Source organism: Canis lupus, chromosome 6, assembly GCF_048164855.1.
Source record: "Canis lupus baileyi chromosome 6, mCanLup2.hap1, whole genome shotgun sequence".
Classification (NCBI taxonomy): domain Eukaryota; kingdom Metazoa; phylum Chordata; class Mammalia; order Carnivora; family Canidae; genus Canis; species Canis lupus.
Window position 1 is genome coordinate 51,096,753 of NC_132843.1, and position 17,836 is coordinate 51,114,588.

At 44.3% G+C, this 17,836-nt stretch overlaps 1 protein-coding gene across 6 annotated transcripts in view; it reads right to left on the minus strand.

Moving 5' to 3' along the window:
- GPR161 (G protein-coupled receptor 161) overlaps positions 1 to 17,836 on the minus strand; it is a 58,186-nt gene that overhangs the window by 29,051 nt on the left and 11,299 nt on the right. For all 6 annotated transcript variants that reach the window (XM_072830487.1, XM_072830485.1, XM_072830488.1 and 3 more), the window contains one exon: positions 919 to 1,336. In XM_072830487.1, the coding sequence (XP_072686588.1) occupies positions 919 to 1,336 (418 nt within the window). The remainder of the gene's footprint in view (positions 1 to 918; positions 1,337 to 17,836) is intronic.

A 17,836-nucleotide genomic window follows, 5' to 3' on the forward strand; every position in this document is an offset into this window, starting at 1 on the left:
ATTCACACTTGCAGGTGGGAAAACAATGCTCATGATCACTTGTTAAGTAAAAAAGCAGGTAACACAAACCACACGTGCCATAAAGCCTATTTAAAAAGTGTACTGCATGCAACCAAAGATTACTACAGGTAAATATACTAACATCAAAACAGTCATTGCTTCTGATTGGTGGGATTAGGGATAGTTCTTACTTTATCCTTCACATTTTCTGTATCATTTTCATTATTGGAAAAAAAAAGAGATTTAGAGAAGCCAACTGATTAGTTATGACCAATTTGCATTCCCCACAGCCAGAGGAGGCCAACACGGTCTGGCCTTAGGCCTGGTACAGGCCTGCACTCTGGGTGCACCATCCAGCTACCGTTCATCAGCTCAACAACAGATGGTCCTGAGGGAGCCCGCGGACCATGTCACCCAGTGACAGGAACCCCAGCTAGCCTCCTGACTCCACTGCTCCCTCCTGATCCCACAATTTCAATCTACTCTCGCCCCCCGAAGTCAAACACTTGCCTGTGATGAGTGAAGTGCCCATGAGCAAAATCCTAAGAAGCATGATGAACGGAGGGGCCCAAGCAAAGCAAGAGACAGCAGGCAGCCCTCTGTGAAGCCCTGGACCTAATCTCCCTGACAGATCACTTTCCCCAGTTTCTTTTCCTCATCTACAAAGGGTGCATCAGAGGTTTTAAGAACTTTCTTCTTAAGCATCAGAATATCTTTTTATAAAAAATAAAACTAAATGCAATAATGCAGATTAGATAAAATCAGAGGTACTCTGGTCAGAGGGATGGAGGACGAGGCCAAAGCCCCCGACATCCTCCCAAGGAACTAAGACAGTGAAAGTCACAGGACCAGATGATCTCCCAGGCTCCCCCCTCGGCACCCATTCCTTAATTCCTTGATTCTCAGAGGCAGGCTTACCGGTCGACAGCGATGACCCCGAGTGTGAGCATGCTGGCCGAGCTGATCAGCAGGTAGAGGAGGGCGGAGAAGTTGCACCAGACCACACCAAAGATCCATTCCCTCCGAATGGAGCTGGTGGCCACAAAAGGCAGCACCAGCACGGACAGCAGGAAGTTGGACAGGGTCAGGCTGAAGACGAACTTGTTGCTGAGGGTGAGGAGGTACGACTTCTTGTACAAGGTGACGGCGATGACCAGGTTGCCCAGGCAGACGAAAATGGTGATGATGATGATGGTGATGAAGTCAGTGACGACAGCGCCCCCTTCACCACTCTCCTCCTCTGTGAGGTTACTCAGCTCCTTCCTGTGGCCGAGGGAAGAGTTCAGGCTCATGGTCAGGGCACCTCGGCGTGCGGTGTGCAAAGCATGCTGGACGGCTAGAAAAAGGGGAGACCGACGGACAGGAAAAGACTCATCAGATCCTCTCACATGCACTCGACAGAAGAGCAGCAGAGGCTCCAGTCCTCTTGGCAGCCTGAGACTCTCAGCCAGGCTTCCCCGCTCAAGCTCCACAAAAGCGGCCTGTTTTCTATAACCTACTTTGTGTGGGACTCCCTGTGTCTCCTTGAACGACGTGTTCTTCCAACCTAACCCAACCTAATCACTGTTCCTGTGGCCAGTGTTCAAAGCCCGTGATGTACGGCCTGCGTGCTGGCCCAACAGCCAATTTTGGGGCCCCGCCGCACAGGGGTGGTCCCGGAGATCAGATGTCCAGCCTGGGAACCTGCACTGGAAACAAGCAGCAGGCAGGGGTCTCTGTGCTGCTCCGGGGCCCCTGCAACCCAGGGAGCTCCCTGAGCCAGCGGCAGTAGCATCCCATGGAGCCCACAGAGACCGGGAATCTCAGGCACGCCTCTGACTCCCTGAACCAGAATGTGCATATTTCTTTTTTGGTGGTTTATGGGTTTGTGGTTTTTTTCTTTTCTTTTTTTTCTTTTTTTTACATTTTTTAAAGTTTAAATTCAATTAGCCAACATAAAGTACATACTTTGTTTCAGATGCAGAATCCCATCCCCAGGTGATTTGTGTGCCTGTTCAAGTTCCAAAGCAAGCTTATCGTAGGAACTCTTCTGAGGTCCCTGAGCAGACTTTTGACATGTACAATTCATTCAGAGCCATCATCTTGGCTCTTGTCAGACACAGCAAAGGAGGGCAAGCATCGGACACTAAGCACAAATGGGGATATGTGGGCACAGGGTGAGGCCTTGGCCCACGACACCATTCTCCACACAGCGCAGCCCCTGCTCTTGGGACGCTAGCTCGAGACCTTGGCTAAAACTGAAGGTTAACATCTTAACGTTAAATTCCAAGGGCCACGTTTCTCCAAAAACTTCATCTACTTTCATCAGCCAAAAAACCCACCAATCACTTCCCCTACCTGCTCCTGTTCCCAACAAACAGAAGACACCAGAAAGGACAGCTTTCCTTCCATGAGCCAGATGACAGGACCATAGTTCCTAATCTGCCCACACAGGGCGGCAGAGGCTTTCCCCACTGCCCCTGGCTGACCTGACACCGCTGTCCACACACTTTTGGCCACAGGGAGCAGGTGGGTTCAGAGGTGGCCCTTCCCCTTCCAGCAGTCCCATGTGCTGGTCAGAGAGCTTCCTGTTCCAGGGAGCCTACCTGCTGTGGGTCCTCACCACAGACCTGAGGCCTGCTGGCTTAAGCCCCACCAAACAGTCTGAATCCCTCCTCCACTTGATAGCCTCTAAGTGCTTCCCAAGTGACTTGCTTTCCCTTCTCCAGATTTTATCTCCTGAGTCCCTGATATGAGTCCAGACTCTTGGCTAATTCAGACTCCTTGCTTTGGACCTGTTTGCAGCTAACTGTGACCTTCTTGATCCCATAGTCCCCAAAACCGAACGCATCTTCTGGATGTGGTCTGCTAAGTGTCGAGCACAAGGGGGCAATTTTCTCCATCATCAGAACAACCTCCTCCTGCTGTTCACTCTAAGAATGCATTTTCCTTCAGCAACCGTATCATCCTGTTGGGCTTATCTAACTGTGTGGTCGTCTAAAACCCAACACTTATACACATAGGAATTTCTGTGAAGGCAGCTGTCCCCAATCTTTAATTGATGGCATTAATGTTTTTAAACCTAAATACAACACATTATTTCTACTAAATTTTATTTCGTGCATTTGGGCCCATATTTCCAGGCTGCTGAAATATTCTAAATTTTTGCTCAGTTATACAGTATGTTAGTTACTCCGGCTTTGTGCAATGAATATACCTTGTAGGTATGCCTTCTACATCCGTGTCTTTGTAAGGTTGTCTCGGGGTTTTGTCTTTATTTTGTGAGTTCTGAATTTTGTTAACTTTTTTTTTTTTTTTTAATTTTGTTAACTCTTATAAGTAAATTATTTGGTGTCTCAAAACAAAGGTCATACATGAGCATATTAACTTTGCAAGTGATGACATGGTAAAGAAAACAGACGTTGAGTCATTAGACAAATGACAAAATACAAGAAAGTATTTATAATTTATGTCATAGAGAAAGGATTAATCAATTTAATTTATAAATAATTAAAAATACCCCAGAAAGGTGAAAAAACAGAAAATTGAGCAAAAGCTATAAACAGAAAAAAATGTAGCTCTCTGAGGAGATAGATATCAACAAAACTTATGGTCATTTTGCATACATTTATCCATCAAATCATTATGTCATATCCCTTAAACTTACATGATGTTATGTGCCAATTTATATTTCAATAAAAGCAGGTACAAATAGACATAAACAGTTCACAGAACAAGATATACTAATCATACTGTAAACCTATGAAAAGATGCCCAATGTCAATTAAAATAAGAGAAATGCCCACAAAACTACATGAGATACCATCTCTTAAATTTCATGCCACTAAAAACTCACGAGTGCGGCATCACTCTGTTGGTGAGGCTGCAGGGAAACATGCGTTCTCCCACACTCACTCCAAATGTGATTGCAGAAGGGAAAAGCCCTGTGGAGGGGGTTTGGCAATATCTAACAAAGCTCCATATGCATGTGCCCTTTGATCCAGCAATTCTATTTCCAGGTACCTGCCTGAAGGTATAAGTTCATAATATGAAATGACAGATGCACAAAGTTGTTTCATTTGTTGAGGCACTAATTGTAAAAAAACAAGAAATTAGAAAAATGTGAGAAAGAAGGGAAAATAAGAATGTATCCGCATATAAATATGCATAAATATTAGTTTACTTATACAAAAAGAAAAATAGTAAAGATAACTAGAAATTAAGAAACTAATGGAAGCAAAATTTCTCTTAAGTATTTTTCACAGTTTTGATTCTTGAACCATGTAAATATTTTATATGCTAAAAAATTTTTAATACAAATGAATGCAAAAAGTAAAATTGGGGCACCTGGGGGCTCGGTGGTTGAGCATCTGCCTTTGGCTCAGGTTGTGATCCCAGGGTCCTGGGATCACGGTCCACATCTGGCTCCCTGCAGGGAGCCTGCTTCTCTCCCTCTGCCTATGTCTCTGCCTCTTTCTCTCTCATGAACAAATAAATAAAATCTTTAAAAAAAAGGAGACAAAATTATTGCCAACAGAAAAATTAGGCCTAACTATATATATTCGATTGATAACATAACCATACAGACAAAAAAGTTCTATCAAGTAGCTTTTAAAATACAGTATTTTGGGGGCATCTGGGTGGCTCAGTGATTGAGCATCTGCCTTCGGCTCAGGTTGTGATCCCAGGGTGCTGGGATTGAGGTCCACATCCAGTCTCCCCACAGGGAAGTCTGTTTCTCCCACTGCCTATGCCTCTGCCTCTCTCTGTGTGTCTCTTGTGAGTAAATAAATAAAATCTTTAAAAAATAATTAAATAAAATACAGTATTTTGACTACAAATTGTTAATGGTATATATTAAAGAACTACCAAGTTTATGTAGTAGGCTTGATGATAATGGTGTTGTAATTTTATGACTATTCTGAGTGTAGAGCAACTGAGTATGTATGTCTGTGGGAGAAAGGAGGCACAGATTATGGAAGAAGAAGAGGAGAAGACGGACCCTGTAGTGTTAGGTTGGTACAGGAGGCATCAGTATGAACCTCCTATTCAAATATACAGAAACAGCTTCCAAGGAAAATCCCTGAAATGCAGTCAGAAAGATTAAGAGAATGAAACTATAAAATAAAAAAGTAAATGAGAAAATACGTGCTTTATTCCTCAAGCTAAGCAGAGTGTTTTTCACTCATTAAGGGAATCCTATCTGGCAAAATGGTGGACTCAGCCTACATGAATGTCTTTCCCACTCCAAATTCACTGAAATGCTGGCTTAAATGTGACCCCAGTTTTTAAAAAGGAAAAGAAAAGCCAAGAGAGAGAAATCCACAGGTACCAAAAATAGGGAGAAAATTCAAAGTCAGTTAAAATCCCACACCTACGGCCAAAAGAGTGTTAGATCCAGTTCAAGAGCCCTGGGACTGAGGTGGTTTATGTGGGAGGGCAACTCTGAGCTCCACAAGGCAGAGAACTGGAACCAATGCCTGTATAAACCATGGGTTCTAGAAGTGCAGCCCCCTCCGTGAATAAGAGATTAGAAAAGTTCTTCCCGCTGGCAGGGGGAAGCAAAAAAAAAAAAAAAAAAACAACACAGTCATTTACCTGAGGCTCTGGGTAGAGCATGAAAAACACCCCCTGCCATGAGAAAGCAAACACTGAGTCATGTGCCATGCTGATGCAGGTACCAAATCCATGCATTCTGCATGGGGCAGAAATCCAAACTAATAAATCCATGTAAAAATTAATGCTGACAAAAGTAAACATAAAATGGGTCTGTGGTAAATTTCCACATTCACAAAACAAACACTCAGTGAAGGTGAGTGCATAGTGTTCATCATGAGTGACAATCAGAACAAAAAACAGAATTGACATTCCAAGAACTTAAATTAATAGAAAAAGTTGAATAAGGCTATAATATAAATATTATTGAAAGCTTTAAAAAGAAAAGGGGTAAGAATCATAACGAAAGAACAAGATACCATGAAAAAATAGTAAGCAATTGAGAAAAAAAAAGAATCCTATTGAGATTTTAGAAATTAAAATTTTTGTTGTCAAAATTAAAAACTCAATGGTTATGCTGAACAGCAGATTTAACTAAAGAGAAAGATGGTAAACTGGTAGATGGCTCTGAGGAAATTACCCAAAATTCAATTAAAAAAATTAAGAAACTGAAAACATGAAAAGTCAAGATTTACGAAAGACAGATAAGAAGATCCAACATAAGTTCAATAGAAGGACAGCAAAAGAGTGAAAAATGTAGGTAGCAGATGCTGCTGGGTGCCTACCCAACCACCACTCTGGCTCTTCTCCTTACTGGCAGACCTCTGACTTGGTTCTGGTGTAATCCTCCTCCCAGTGACTCCAAGATGGTTGATCCTATCCCTAGATCTGGGAGCTAAATCCTGGTTGGTCTAAAGTAATCATTGTGTCCCTTTCTCCATGCAATCCTGGCCAAGTAGTCAAGAGGAGAAGTCGGGGGTTGGCAGGGGTGGAAATGGAGGTACTCGGGGGAAGCTACTCTGATCTCATAAAGACCCAGAAGACAAATCTTTTCCTGAGGGCCCTAAGGCAGGCATCTTGGGATCCTCAGAGGTGCTAAGCCAGCGTGCTATGCACAGCAAGGAGATGGTCAATCCTGGAGCCGCTGAATTAGCAAACCATCTAGTCACTCATCCTGGCTTGTTACAGGAAATACATTTCTTAAAATGATTTTTAGATCTATTTTCAGTTTTGTTACTTGAGTCCAAAGCACCCAACTTGCATTCAGTTGGGCCTAGACTGTCCACATCAAGGTTGACACAATTTTTAAAGGAATGACTGAACATTTTCTAGAATTAAAGGAAGATACAAGTCCTCAGAATGAAGGGTTATCTCAAATTCTAAGAGTAAATTAGAAAAAGTCTGCATCAAGGCACATCACAATGAAAAATGCCAAACATCAAGACACAGAGAAAATAGTAAAAGCAAGTTTTCTGATAAAGAAGTAACATTAAATAAACAGCAGACTCTTCTTTTGAAGAAAACAGAAAATAGAGGCCAAAAAACCGTGGAAGGATCTCTCAAAGTGATGACTGAGGAAAAGAACTCTTTCCCTAAAGTTCTATAATATCATCCAAGAGAGGGCACAATACACTTTTGAGGCAAACAAAACCTGAAAGTTTACTAATTGTAAACTGACTGAATGATCCACTTAAAGACACATTTCATGAAGGAACCCAAAATCCAAAAAATAAACAGCGTGCAAGAATCAACTGTTAGAAAAGAAACTGGCAAATTTATGCATAAATCTAAATAACAACTGCTTAAAAATGAAGCTTAAATTTAAAAAGTTAAACATCAGCCATAAATTTTATATTAAAAAAAAGAGCTAATTTAGAGGCTTTGAAACCAGGGCAAAATTAAAATACTAAGCAAAATGGAAGCTCTTAAAGGCATGGTTAGAGTAGAAAGAGTCCAGATTATTATGTACTCAGGGCAGGAACTTTGGTTAGGGCTGCTTCCCCAGCACCTGCACAAGTGTGTGGTATGTAGTTGGTACACTCAATAATTATCTGTAGATGAAGGACTAGCTTCCAGAAGTTTGTCATTGCTAAATATGAGTATTAACAATGTAAAAGAATAAAAATAGGATGCAGAACTTAAAATCCAAAAGACAGGGGAAGGGGCGCCTGAGTGGCTCAGTCAGTTAAGTGTCTTCCTTCAGCTCAGGTCATGATCCCAGGGTCCTGGGATTGAGCCCCACATCAGGCTCCCTGCTGAGCAGGGATTCTGCTTCTCCCTCCCCCTCTGCCCCTCCCCTTCCTGCTCATGCTTATGTGTACACACACTCTCTCAAATAAATAATCTTTAAAAAAACAAACAAACAGGGACACCTGGGTGGCTCAGCAGTTGAGCATCTGCCTTTGGCTCAGGGCGTGATCCTGGGATCTGGGATGGAGTCCCACATTGGGCTCCTTGCATGGAGCCTGCTTCTTTCTCCTTCTGCCTATGTCTCTGCTTCTCTCTCTATGTCTCTCATGAATGAATGAATGAATGAATGAATGAATAAATAAATAAATAAAATCTTAAAAAAAAAAAAAACAACCAAAAACGAAACCTAAACAAACAAACAAACAAAAAAACCATAGAAAGGACAGGGAAAAGAATTAATAAAGCAGTACTCTCCCCTGTTACTCTCCAGAGGCCCTACAATAGGCACACTTGTGAACTGTAGGACCAGAGAACCCAGGGCTGCCTGCAGAGCTGAGGCTCTCTGGTCCAACCTTTCCCAGGAGGCAGAAGGGGTGTGTGGGCCAAAGAGCTGCCCACCAGGGAACTCCAAAATCCCGGCCTCTGCCAGGAGGCCTCCCAACTTGTGCAGTGGGGAGGCACAACCCCAACAAATCCCCCAGGGGTGTACCTTTAAAGAACAAGAGAGAGGACTCAGATTGCCCCAGCCAGCGAAGGCGTCCTGGCAGGCAGCCCGCTTACCCAGGGCCTGACAAGCCGGGGCCCATTGAATGGAAGCAAATTCACGTGTGACTCACATTACCACTCTGTGGGCCAGTTCTGCCGCCAGACACAAAGGTGGTTCAGAACTCCCACACTCACTGTGCCCTGCCTTGTTGCCTTGTGCCGTATCTCTAAGAAACAACACATGTGTTCCATAACTGAGGTAGTTTTTTTTTTTCTTAAGATTTTATTTATTTATTTATTTGTAAAAGAGAGAGAATGAGAGGCATGACTGGGGTTTTAACAAACGAATCAGAAGTTACTCCTGACAGGTTACCAGGGAAGGCTTCACATTCCTTCCTCTTTCCTGCCATGGCTCAGTGTAGCACGGATGTACCTCTTCTGGAGTTACCTTGGCCTCTTGGCCATTCCTAGAGACGGTGAACAGTCTGCTGGGTTGGATTCCTGGCGATGGCTTCAAGTCATTCAAAGCCAAATCTTGATACAGTATTATTTTGGGTTAAAAAATAACGCAGTGTTACGGAATATTGAGACAGGTATTTATTGTGTTTTATAAACCAGTTTGCATGGTAATTTCCAAGAAGTGATCCCAGAAGTACCTTGATCTGCAGAAACAGAATTACTACAAGGTAAGGGTAGATTACCTCTCTTGTTTAATTGTGCAAATTTGGATAGGATGATCTCACCTCATATTTTTACCTAGAACTCTGATTTTCATCAAGTTGTAGTGGCCATCCTTCCTGCTCAGACCACTGTCATCTCACATTTGTCAGAAAAAGACGGTGGCCTGGAGGTGAAGTGTACAAACAGCACAGCTAAACCGCCTGGGTGTGAGGTCTAGCTTCTCTACTTATTAGATACAAAAACTTATTGTTTCCTCATCTATAAAAAGAATATATCTTCCTCGTAGTCATTATGAGAACTAAGTTTACGTTTATTTGTACCAAGTGCCTAGTGGCACACAGCAAGCTCTCCCCACAGGTCTCCCTCTCTCTAGTGTTAGCATTGGAAGGTCTACCCTGATTTCACAATGGGAAAGGATGCTTCCTCCATTTTTTGGCTATGGCCACATGACTCAGGACTTTGGCTGGATCTGCTGAAGGACAGACTAGCTACCAGAGCTTGGTCGGCTGATAAACTGGGCCTAGAGGTGGAGCAGCTGGCTCTCTGGCACTCTGAGGAGAGCGCTCATGGGCAAAGCTGAGGGAAGGATAGTGAGAGAGGGAGAGGGAATGCAATGGATCCATCCAAAGATGCTGATGAAATAATTTGAGACTCTCAATCTTCTTGTTCTTCTTGAGTACATTTTCTCCTTCACTGAGGCCAGCTAAGCTGGGTTTCTGTCACTTGCAACTTAAAGAATCCCAGCTAATATTCTGATATGCCATGGTCTTCATACAAAATGTCAAGACCCCACTTTTTTGGAGATTAATCCCGAGAACCTTCCCTTTTTTTAAGATTAGGCTGACTCCTCAGGCACAGCTCGGCCTTCCTCAGCCTCATCCTAAAAACCTTCTTATCTCTTCCTTCTTGCTGCAGACTGATGGACACAAGCATCATGGACTCCTTTTCATCCCCAGAGAGCGGTCTCTTCGGGATCAGGAGATCTGTGGCCCAGCCTACAAGCCTCTACAAAGAAAAGGAGGCCACCCCTGCCCTCCACCCCTTGTAAGTGAGGCTGTCAGAGTCAGCCTGGGGGGTACCTGGGGGGCTCAGCTGGTAAAGCGTCTGCCTTCGGCTCAGGTCATGATCTCCCGGTCCTGGAATGGAGCCCCGTGTCAGGGTCCTTATTCATCAGAGAGTCTGCTTCTACCTGTGTGCTCTCTCTCTCTCTCTCAAGTAAATAAATAAAATCTTAAAAAAAAAAAAAAAAGGTTCAGCCCAAGAGCCTGCATACAACTGGCCCTGGCTCAGGGGGCTGCTAGGAGGCCATATTGGTCAGAAGGAGACACTTCTCTAACACAGGGCTGCCAGACAGGATGAGACACACCTGTCCTCTCCCTAAGTCTTCTATAGAAAAAGATTCTTTTGGCAGAAGATTCTCTTCTGATATTCTTAATTATACCTAGTTCACTTTCTCCTCCACAGCCACCCCACTCTGTGAGCAGCCTGAGTAGGGATGCCTGGGTGGCTCAGTGGTTGAGCGTCTGCCTTCGACTCAAGTCGTGATCCCAGGGTCCTGGAATCGAGTTTCACATCAGGTTCCCCTCAAGAAGCCTGCTTCTCCCTCTGCCTGTGTCTCTGCCTCTCTCCTTGTTTCTCTCATTAATAAATAAAATCTTAAAAAAAAAAAAAAAAAAAGGAGACTGAGCAGCCCGAAAGCTGGGACCACCAGCTACCCTCTGCTAAAGAAAGTAAATGCCAATCAAGAGCCAGGCAGGTACATAAGATACTCAAATAAACAACCCTCCAGGCGAGGAAGTATTCCTAAACACCACTTCAAACAAGCCCAGGTGAGGTCAGTACAGCATTGTTTTGGCAATTCTCTCAGGTCCTCTTCATCTCAGCACCTCCAAGCGCTTTATACACAACAATCACCAGCTGGGGAGGTGCAGTTGGAAAAAAGATTCTAATAGCTACCTGGCTTTGCACCAAGGTAACTGAGATAGACAGTAAACCCCACCCCTCCCACTTTCAAACCAGACCACACAACTCACTGAGAGCCAGAGAGGGATCACAAGATGCCTGGGTTTCCCCAGGGATCCCCAGGATCCCCATCGTCCTGCCATCTTTCCCCTGCACTGACATCAAAGTTGTCCCCAAAATGGCAAGTGCGGCAAGCTGGCCTCAGCAACCCCAGAGGGAGGCCTGCCCAGCTAGCCCAGAGTCTGCTACCATGCACTGTGCACTTCGTTCCTGTCCCCACAAGGCCACCACAAACCTAGTAATGTCCTAGTTCCAAGCCTCTCACTTCACATGTAGGGCAGGTGTGAGCTCTAGTCTGCTTGGGAAAATGCACCGCAGAAGGAAAAAAAGCTACAGTCAGAATCCGAACAGCCTTACAGTCCCCGACTGGGTTCCTGGTGCGCCAGCGGGAGAGACCTGGCTTCAGTCCCCTCTGCACAAGCGTCATCCATTTGAGTACCTCACTGCCCTTCACGGCATCTATTTGTAGAGACTAGCAGGCTGGAGGTCAGGGCTCCTCACTGACTGTGACCCTGTCCCACATAGGTCAACAGTGAGTCTGCTCAAGGTCTTCCCAAAACCAAACCCTCGTTCCTCAGCACAGACATTTCCCAAGGCTTGCTCCTTGATCCATCCCTTTCTCCCTATACCCTTGAGAATCTCATCCATGTCCACAGTGTTGCTTAATTACTTTTAATAATAAAGTGTTCGGAAAATACTGTGAGACATACAACGTGCCCTTATGTGCAGCATCTCATCAGATCATCTGGGTAACTTTTAGAGGTAGGAATTATGCTTCTCCTTGTTTCAGAGAGACAGCATAACATGGTTAAGAGCATGAACTCTGGAATTAGAGAGCCTGGCTTCAAATCCCAGCTCCACTACTTACTGGCTCTGGGACCTTGACATGTTACTTAAACTCTCTGGACATGAGCTTCCCTTCTGAAAAATGGGGACAATTCTCTTGCTCAGGCACCTGCCTCATAGGGTTGGTGAGAGAAGTAAATGAGTTAGTATTTTTACAGTGTTCAGCATAGTGTTTGGAATCACGTGTTTGCTAAATAAATAAAATGGGGAAACTGAGGCTCAGAAAGGTTAAGTGCTGAGTTTGAGAGGACAATAGGTTGTAGCAGCTCTACAGCTTGGTCCAATGGCTATGATGCTACCATCTATCTACAATCTAACCATTCACCATGGGAGAAGATTCAACACGGTGTGGCCTCACCTACATTTCAAATTTCTCACCCACCAACCCGTTCGTGGGCTTTCTGCTCCAGCCTGCTAAGCCATATGTTTCCATTTCCAATTTGTTTTTGCTTCTGCCTCTCCTCTACTGGGAATACTTGCCCTGTCTGTGGAATGGCTCATAAAGATTTACTAAGTCTAAAATATGCTACTGATCTATTGGTATAATAAGTTTATTGAAAGAGGGAAAGAAACAACAAATAAATGGGAGAACAGGGTGACTGAAGCCTAAATAACCAACAAAAAATATACCAGGGATCCCTGGGTGGCGCAGCGGTTTGGCGCCTGCCTTTGGCCCAGGGCGCGATCCTGGAGACCCGGGATCGAATCCCACATCGGGCTCCCGGTGCATGGAGCCTGCTTCTTCCTCTGCCTGGGTCTCTGCCTCTCTCTCTCTCTCTGTGACTATCATAAATAAATTTAAAAAAAAAAGTCACCACATGGAATTTGGCAATCATTTCTTGGACAGGAAACAAGGGTACAGAAAGAGAAAAAAATAGACACACTGGACTTCACAAAGATTTTAAAATTCTGTACATCTAAAAGTGCTATCCACAGAGGAAGAAGGCAACACACAGGATGGGAGAACATGTTTGCAAATCATAGATCTGGTTAGGGACTAATATTTAGAATGTATTAAGAACTCCTAAAATTCAACAACCTAAAAAACATCTGTGTGTAAAAAAGAACTATAAAATGGCCAGCAGGCATATGAAAAGATGCTCAACATCACTGGGCATTAGGAAAAGCAAATAAAACTATGAGGAAATATCACCTGATACTCGTTAGAATGGCTACTATAAGGGGAAAAACCCCACAACCAGTGTTGGTGAGGATGTGGATGTGGAGAAACTGGAGCCCTTCTGCACTGCTGGTGGGAATGTACTGAAAGAGCCGCTGCAGAAAACAGCATGAGGGCTTCTCAAAAAGTCAAATACAGAATTACCATACAATCTAGCAGTTCCATTTCTGGTTATAAACCTAAAATAACTAAAAGCAAGGTCTCGAAGAGATACTTGTGCACCCATGTTCCCAACAGCATTATTCACACTAGCTAAAACGAGGCAGCACCCAAGCATCCGCTGAGTGATGACGGATAAGCAAAACACGGAACACCTACAGGCTGGAATATTATTTAGCTTTCCAAAGGAGATTCTAACGCAGGCTCCGACATGGATGAAGCTGGAGGACACTATGTCGAATGGAGTCGGCCAACCACAGAGTGACAAATATTACATGATCGCACTTAATGTGAGGTGCTCAGAGCGGCCAGAATTAGACTGAATGCAGAATGGTGGGTGCCAGGAGGGAGGGGTGGAAGGGAGGGGGATTGGTTAATGGGTTTAGTTTTACCAGATGAAAAGAGTTCTAGAGATGGACAGTGGGAAAGGCTGCACAATGTAGTCGGTACCACTGATTTGTGAAGTAACAATGACTAGGATGGCAAGCTTTATGTTAAATACAATTTTAAAAAGCTGAAAAACATATGTATCTGGATTCCTCCTCTCTCACTCCTCTGACAGGGTTTGGGGAGTCATCCAGTGAAGGCAGTGGCTATGCTCACACACTGTCAGAGGGCCCCTGGAGTCCTCTCCTCCAGCAACAGAGAGGGTGTGAGCTGTGTCCGGCCTGGACCATCCTCACCGGCTCCTCGGGCACAGTGACCCCACAGCTGAGCACCCTAAGGAAAACCCTTCGTCTCCAGCAAGATGAAATTCAACTTTCTGGTCATCAGACTCCTTTGTTGCAGTTGTCGTGCACGGTGGAGGATGTGAGAACACTCAGTACCGCGCCAAGCTGGATGTGGAGCTGTGGGCTGTCTGCTGAATTTTTTCAAAGGGTCACTGGCCTGTGTCCCAGGCCGCCATCAGCAACACCAGCCGCTGCCAGCATCACCCTGGTGTTTCCCAGTCAACGGGGACAGGGGATGGTCCATTTTGCCTCCCAGAGAGTCCACAAGCAGCCAGCTGCAGTCTCGATGAAGACAACTCACCAGGGGAGAGTCCTAAGTCCAGAGAGAAAAGGCAGGGAGGGCAGTGTGGAGGGTGTGACCACAGACAGCTCTCTGGGCAAGTTTTAGCAGCCTGAAGGTCGTGCAAGACCTACTAAAGAAACTGTTCTTCCAGTTGCACACAAGGCGGCTAGCTTTCCTGTGCCAGGGCCACTGGACAGCCCAGCCCAGACCACATGATACCCCTGGGTGGGAGAATAGCAGAAACGCCAGCTTTTCCAGGGCAGGCTCGGGAAAGCCTCCGCCGTGCTGGCCCGCAGCCATCCTGCCTGGAACTGGGACCCAGCAGCTCCCAAAGGCAAAGCTGGGTCAGGCCAGGTCAGGACTGCCCAAGGCGGCTCCCAATTACCTGCCGCTGCTGCCAGACATGAGTGTGGTGGGCCAATGGTCCCGGCAGGATCTCTCGCTCTGGCAGAGAGAAGCCAGTGCCACTCCCCCAGAGCTCCCGACTCATAGGTGCAAGTGGCGACTCCACATCTCCAGTCAGATGTCACCAGCATGGCATGCCTAGCACGTCCGGAACTAGATTCTCTCAGACCTCTCTTTTCAAGTTCTTCTTTCTCATGTTATGGCTCCCCCATCCTCCCAGTTGCTCAAACCCTAAACTGAGGAGTCACTCCTGACTCCTTACTCTCTCTCTCTCTCTCTCTCTCACCTCCTATCTGATTTATTAGCAAATCTACGGGCTCTGATTTTGAAATGCTTCTAGAATTCAACTATGTTTTACTATCTTTGCTACCATCACTCTGGTCCAGGCTATGTTATACCTTCTCTCTGGATTATTAAAATACCTTCCTCGCTAGCCTACCTGCATCTACCATAGTGTCCCCATTCTCAACACAGCAACCAGAATGAGCCTGTTCAGAGGCCAAAACAAATGAACAAGTCACTGCTTTACTCATAATCCTAAAGAGGTATCACTCAGAATAAGCCCTGCAGTTTCCTAGATGATGTAGCTCTCCATTACTGTTCAACCTTGTAATAAAACCTGCTTTTTATACCCACTTCAACCACACTGGCTCCTCACTATTGCACAGATACATCAACACACATCTACCACAGGGCCTTTGCACTTACTATTTCTATGCCTGGAATGCCCTTATCCTAGATATCTTTGGGGGCTGCTCTTCCATTTCCTCTAGGTTTTAATTCAAACCACCTTTTGGGCAAGGCCTTCTCAGCCCACACTGCTTTTCATAACCCTCTCCAACACTTTGTGGCTCCAGTCCTTTCCTTACTTTTTCTCTTTAGTACAGATGTACATATTTATTTATCTTGTTAATTAATGCCTTTCTCTCCCTCAAGACTATATGCTTCATGAGCACAAGAAATTCTGTCCTGCAAATTTCCTCACCAGTTAGAATAGTGACTGACAAATTACAGGTACTCAATATATGTGATAAATAATTGAATATGTGAATGAACCATGGGACACAGGGCATCCTGGCACACTAGGTAGTTCTACCATGAGATAAACAATGTTATTATGTTAATTGGCTTTTACCCTTATTTGTTTTATTCATTATCTTCCTAGAGCCTAGCAAGCTAAATTCATATTGCTAAAATTGAGGACATTGTTTAAATGTTTTAAAGTAGTATCACTTCTAAATCTTTTGGAAAATTGTAATGTTAGACCTTCACTGTATAGTATATTTGTCTGCACTTACGTATCCAGCTTTCTGGTGGTATAAAATCTAACTAACGAGGCTCAACAATATTGCAGTTTCCTTCTTGCTACTTAAAAAAATACTAAAATTAGGGCACCTGGGTGTCTCAGTGGTTGAGCGTCTACCTTTTGCTCAGGTAGTGATCCTGGGATCCTGGGATCGAGTCCTGCATCGGGCTCCTCACAGGGAGCCTGCTTCTCCCTCTGCCTATGCCTCTGCCTCTCTCTCTGTGTCTCTCATGAATAAATAAATAAGATCTTAAAAATTTTTTTCCAAAAGGCCAAGCCTACTTCTTGAAGAGACAGACCCTACCTGCCCTGGCCTGTGTAACAAGGCAGAGTGTTACTAGTTCTTGGATATCTTCCCTTTTATTTCCTCTACAAACTATCCTATCACACATCCTCAAAGTCATGCTTTCCAGACTGTGGGTGGCAGTTAACTGTCTGTAGACCAAACAAATGAAGTCTTGCATATGGAACTACTATTCTTCAAATGTCTACAGATGCCATTGTGGTCGATAAAATTAACATTCGTTTTTCACATCGTTATTGATTCAAAGCAGCTTTTTGTAATTAAGCATTTTCTCCAGCTGAAGTGATGTTAAAAGGAGAGGAGGATCCACACAGCCTGGGAAGCTTGGAAAGCACTACCATATGCCATTCCTGGTCCCTGACCTTTGTTGCCACTTATGTGAATAATATCTAGCTCAAGATCTCCCTTAACAGTAAAATTTTGAAGAAAACTTTCTGGAACATTCCACCTCCACAGTGACCCTTCCTATGTCTTACTACCTATAGCTTTCCTTTTACATTTTAGTTATTCTGTCAAAATATGCAGGTCTTAGCACAAGTTTTTATTTTAGGTAAGGACATTTACTCCTCCAGAAAACTTATTAATTCTTCCTCAGTTTCCCCTATGAATTCCCAACAGCACCTTGCATGTGGGAGAAAATATTTTATATGCCCCCTACTCTTTAATATCTAAGTTGATCTGATATTCAATATAAAAACCAGTTTTTGGAACCTTGACAGAAACTAGGTTTGAATTTCATATGACCTGTGTATGTCATGTAACCTCTCTAAGCTTCAAATTCCCCAACAGGAAAAAGAGAGTGAAATTAACCTACTTTATGTGATTGTCAAGAGGATTATATGACTTTGCCAGAGCAGCTAGGCAATAAAAAGAAATAAAAGGCATCTAAATTGCAAAGGAAAGAGTAAAACTGGAGGTGCCTGGCGGCTCAGCAGGTTAAGCATCTGCCTTCAGCTCAGGTCATGATCCCAGGGCCCTGGGATGGAAACCCACTTCAGGCTCCTTGCTTAGTGGGGAGCCTGCTTCTCCCTCTGCCTGCCATTCCCCTGGTTGTGTTCTCTCTCAATTTAAAAAAAAAAAATCTTAAAAAGCAAACATTAATGAATGAATTCAGTAAAGTCCCAGGATACTAAATTAACACACAGAAATCAGATGCATTTCTATACACTAGTAATGAGCTACCAAAAAAAGAAATAAATGGGTGCCAGGGCAGCTCAGTCAGGTAGGTGTTTGACTCTTGATTTTGGCTCAGGTCATGGTCTCAAGGTTATGAGATCGAGCCCCACAATGGACTTCACATTGGGTCAGTAGGTTTTTTTTTCTAATGACTATATCTGAGACAGAGGCCATCACAAAAAGCCCTGAGGAATACAGAATGTCCCCTCCCACCCTTACCACATTGCCACGGGTTCCTGGATACTCCGAGCTTCCCCCTTCCCATCCGTCACTCAGCGACCCCCAGAAAGGTTTCCTGAATTCCTACTTTGTGCTAAGCCACTAGGACACAGAACTGAAAATGGAACCGAAATCTCTCTTCCGGAGCTCACAT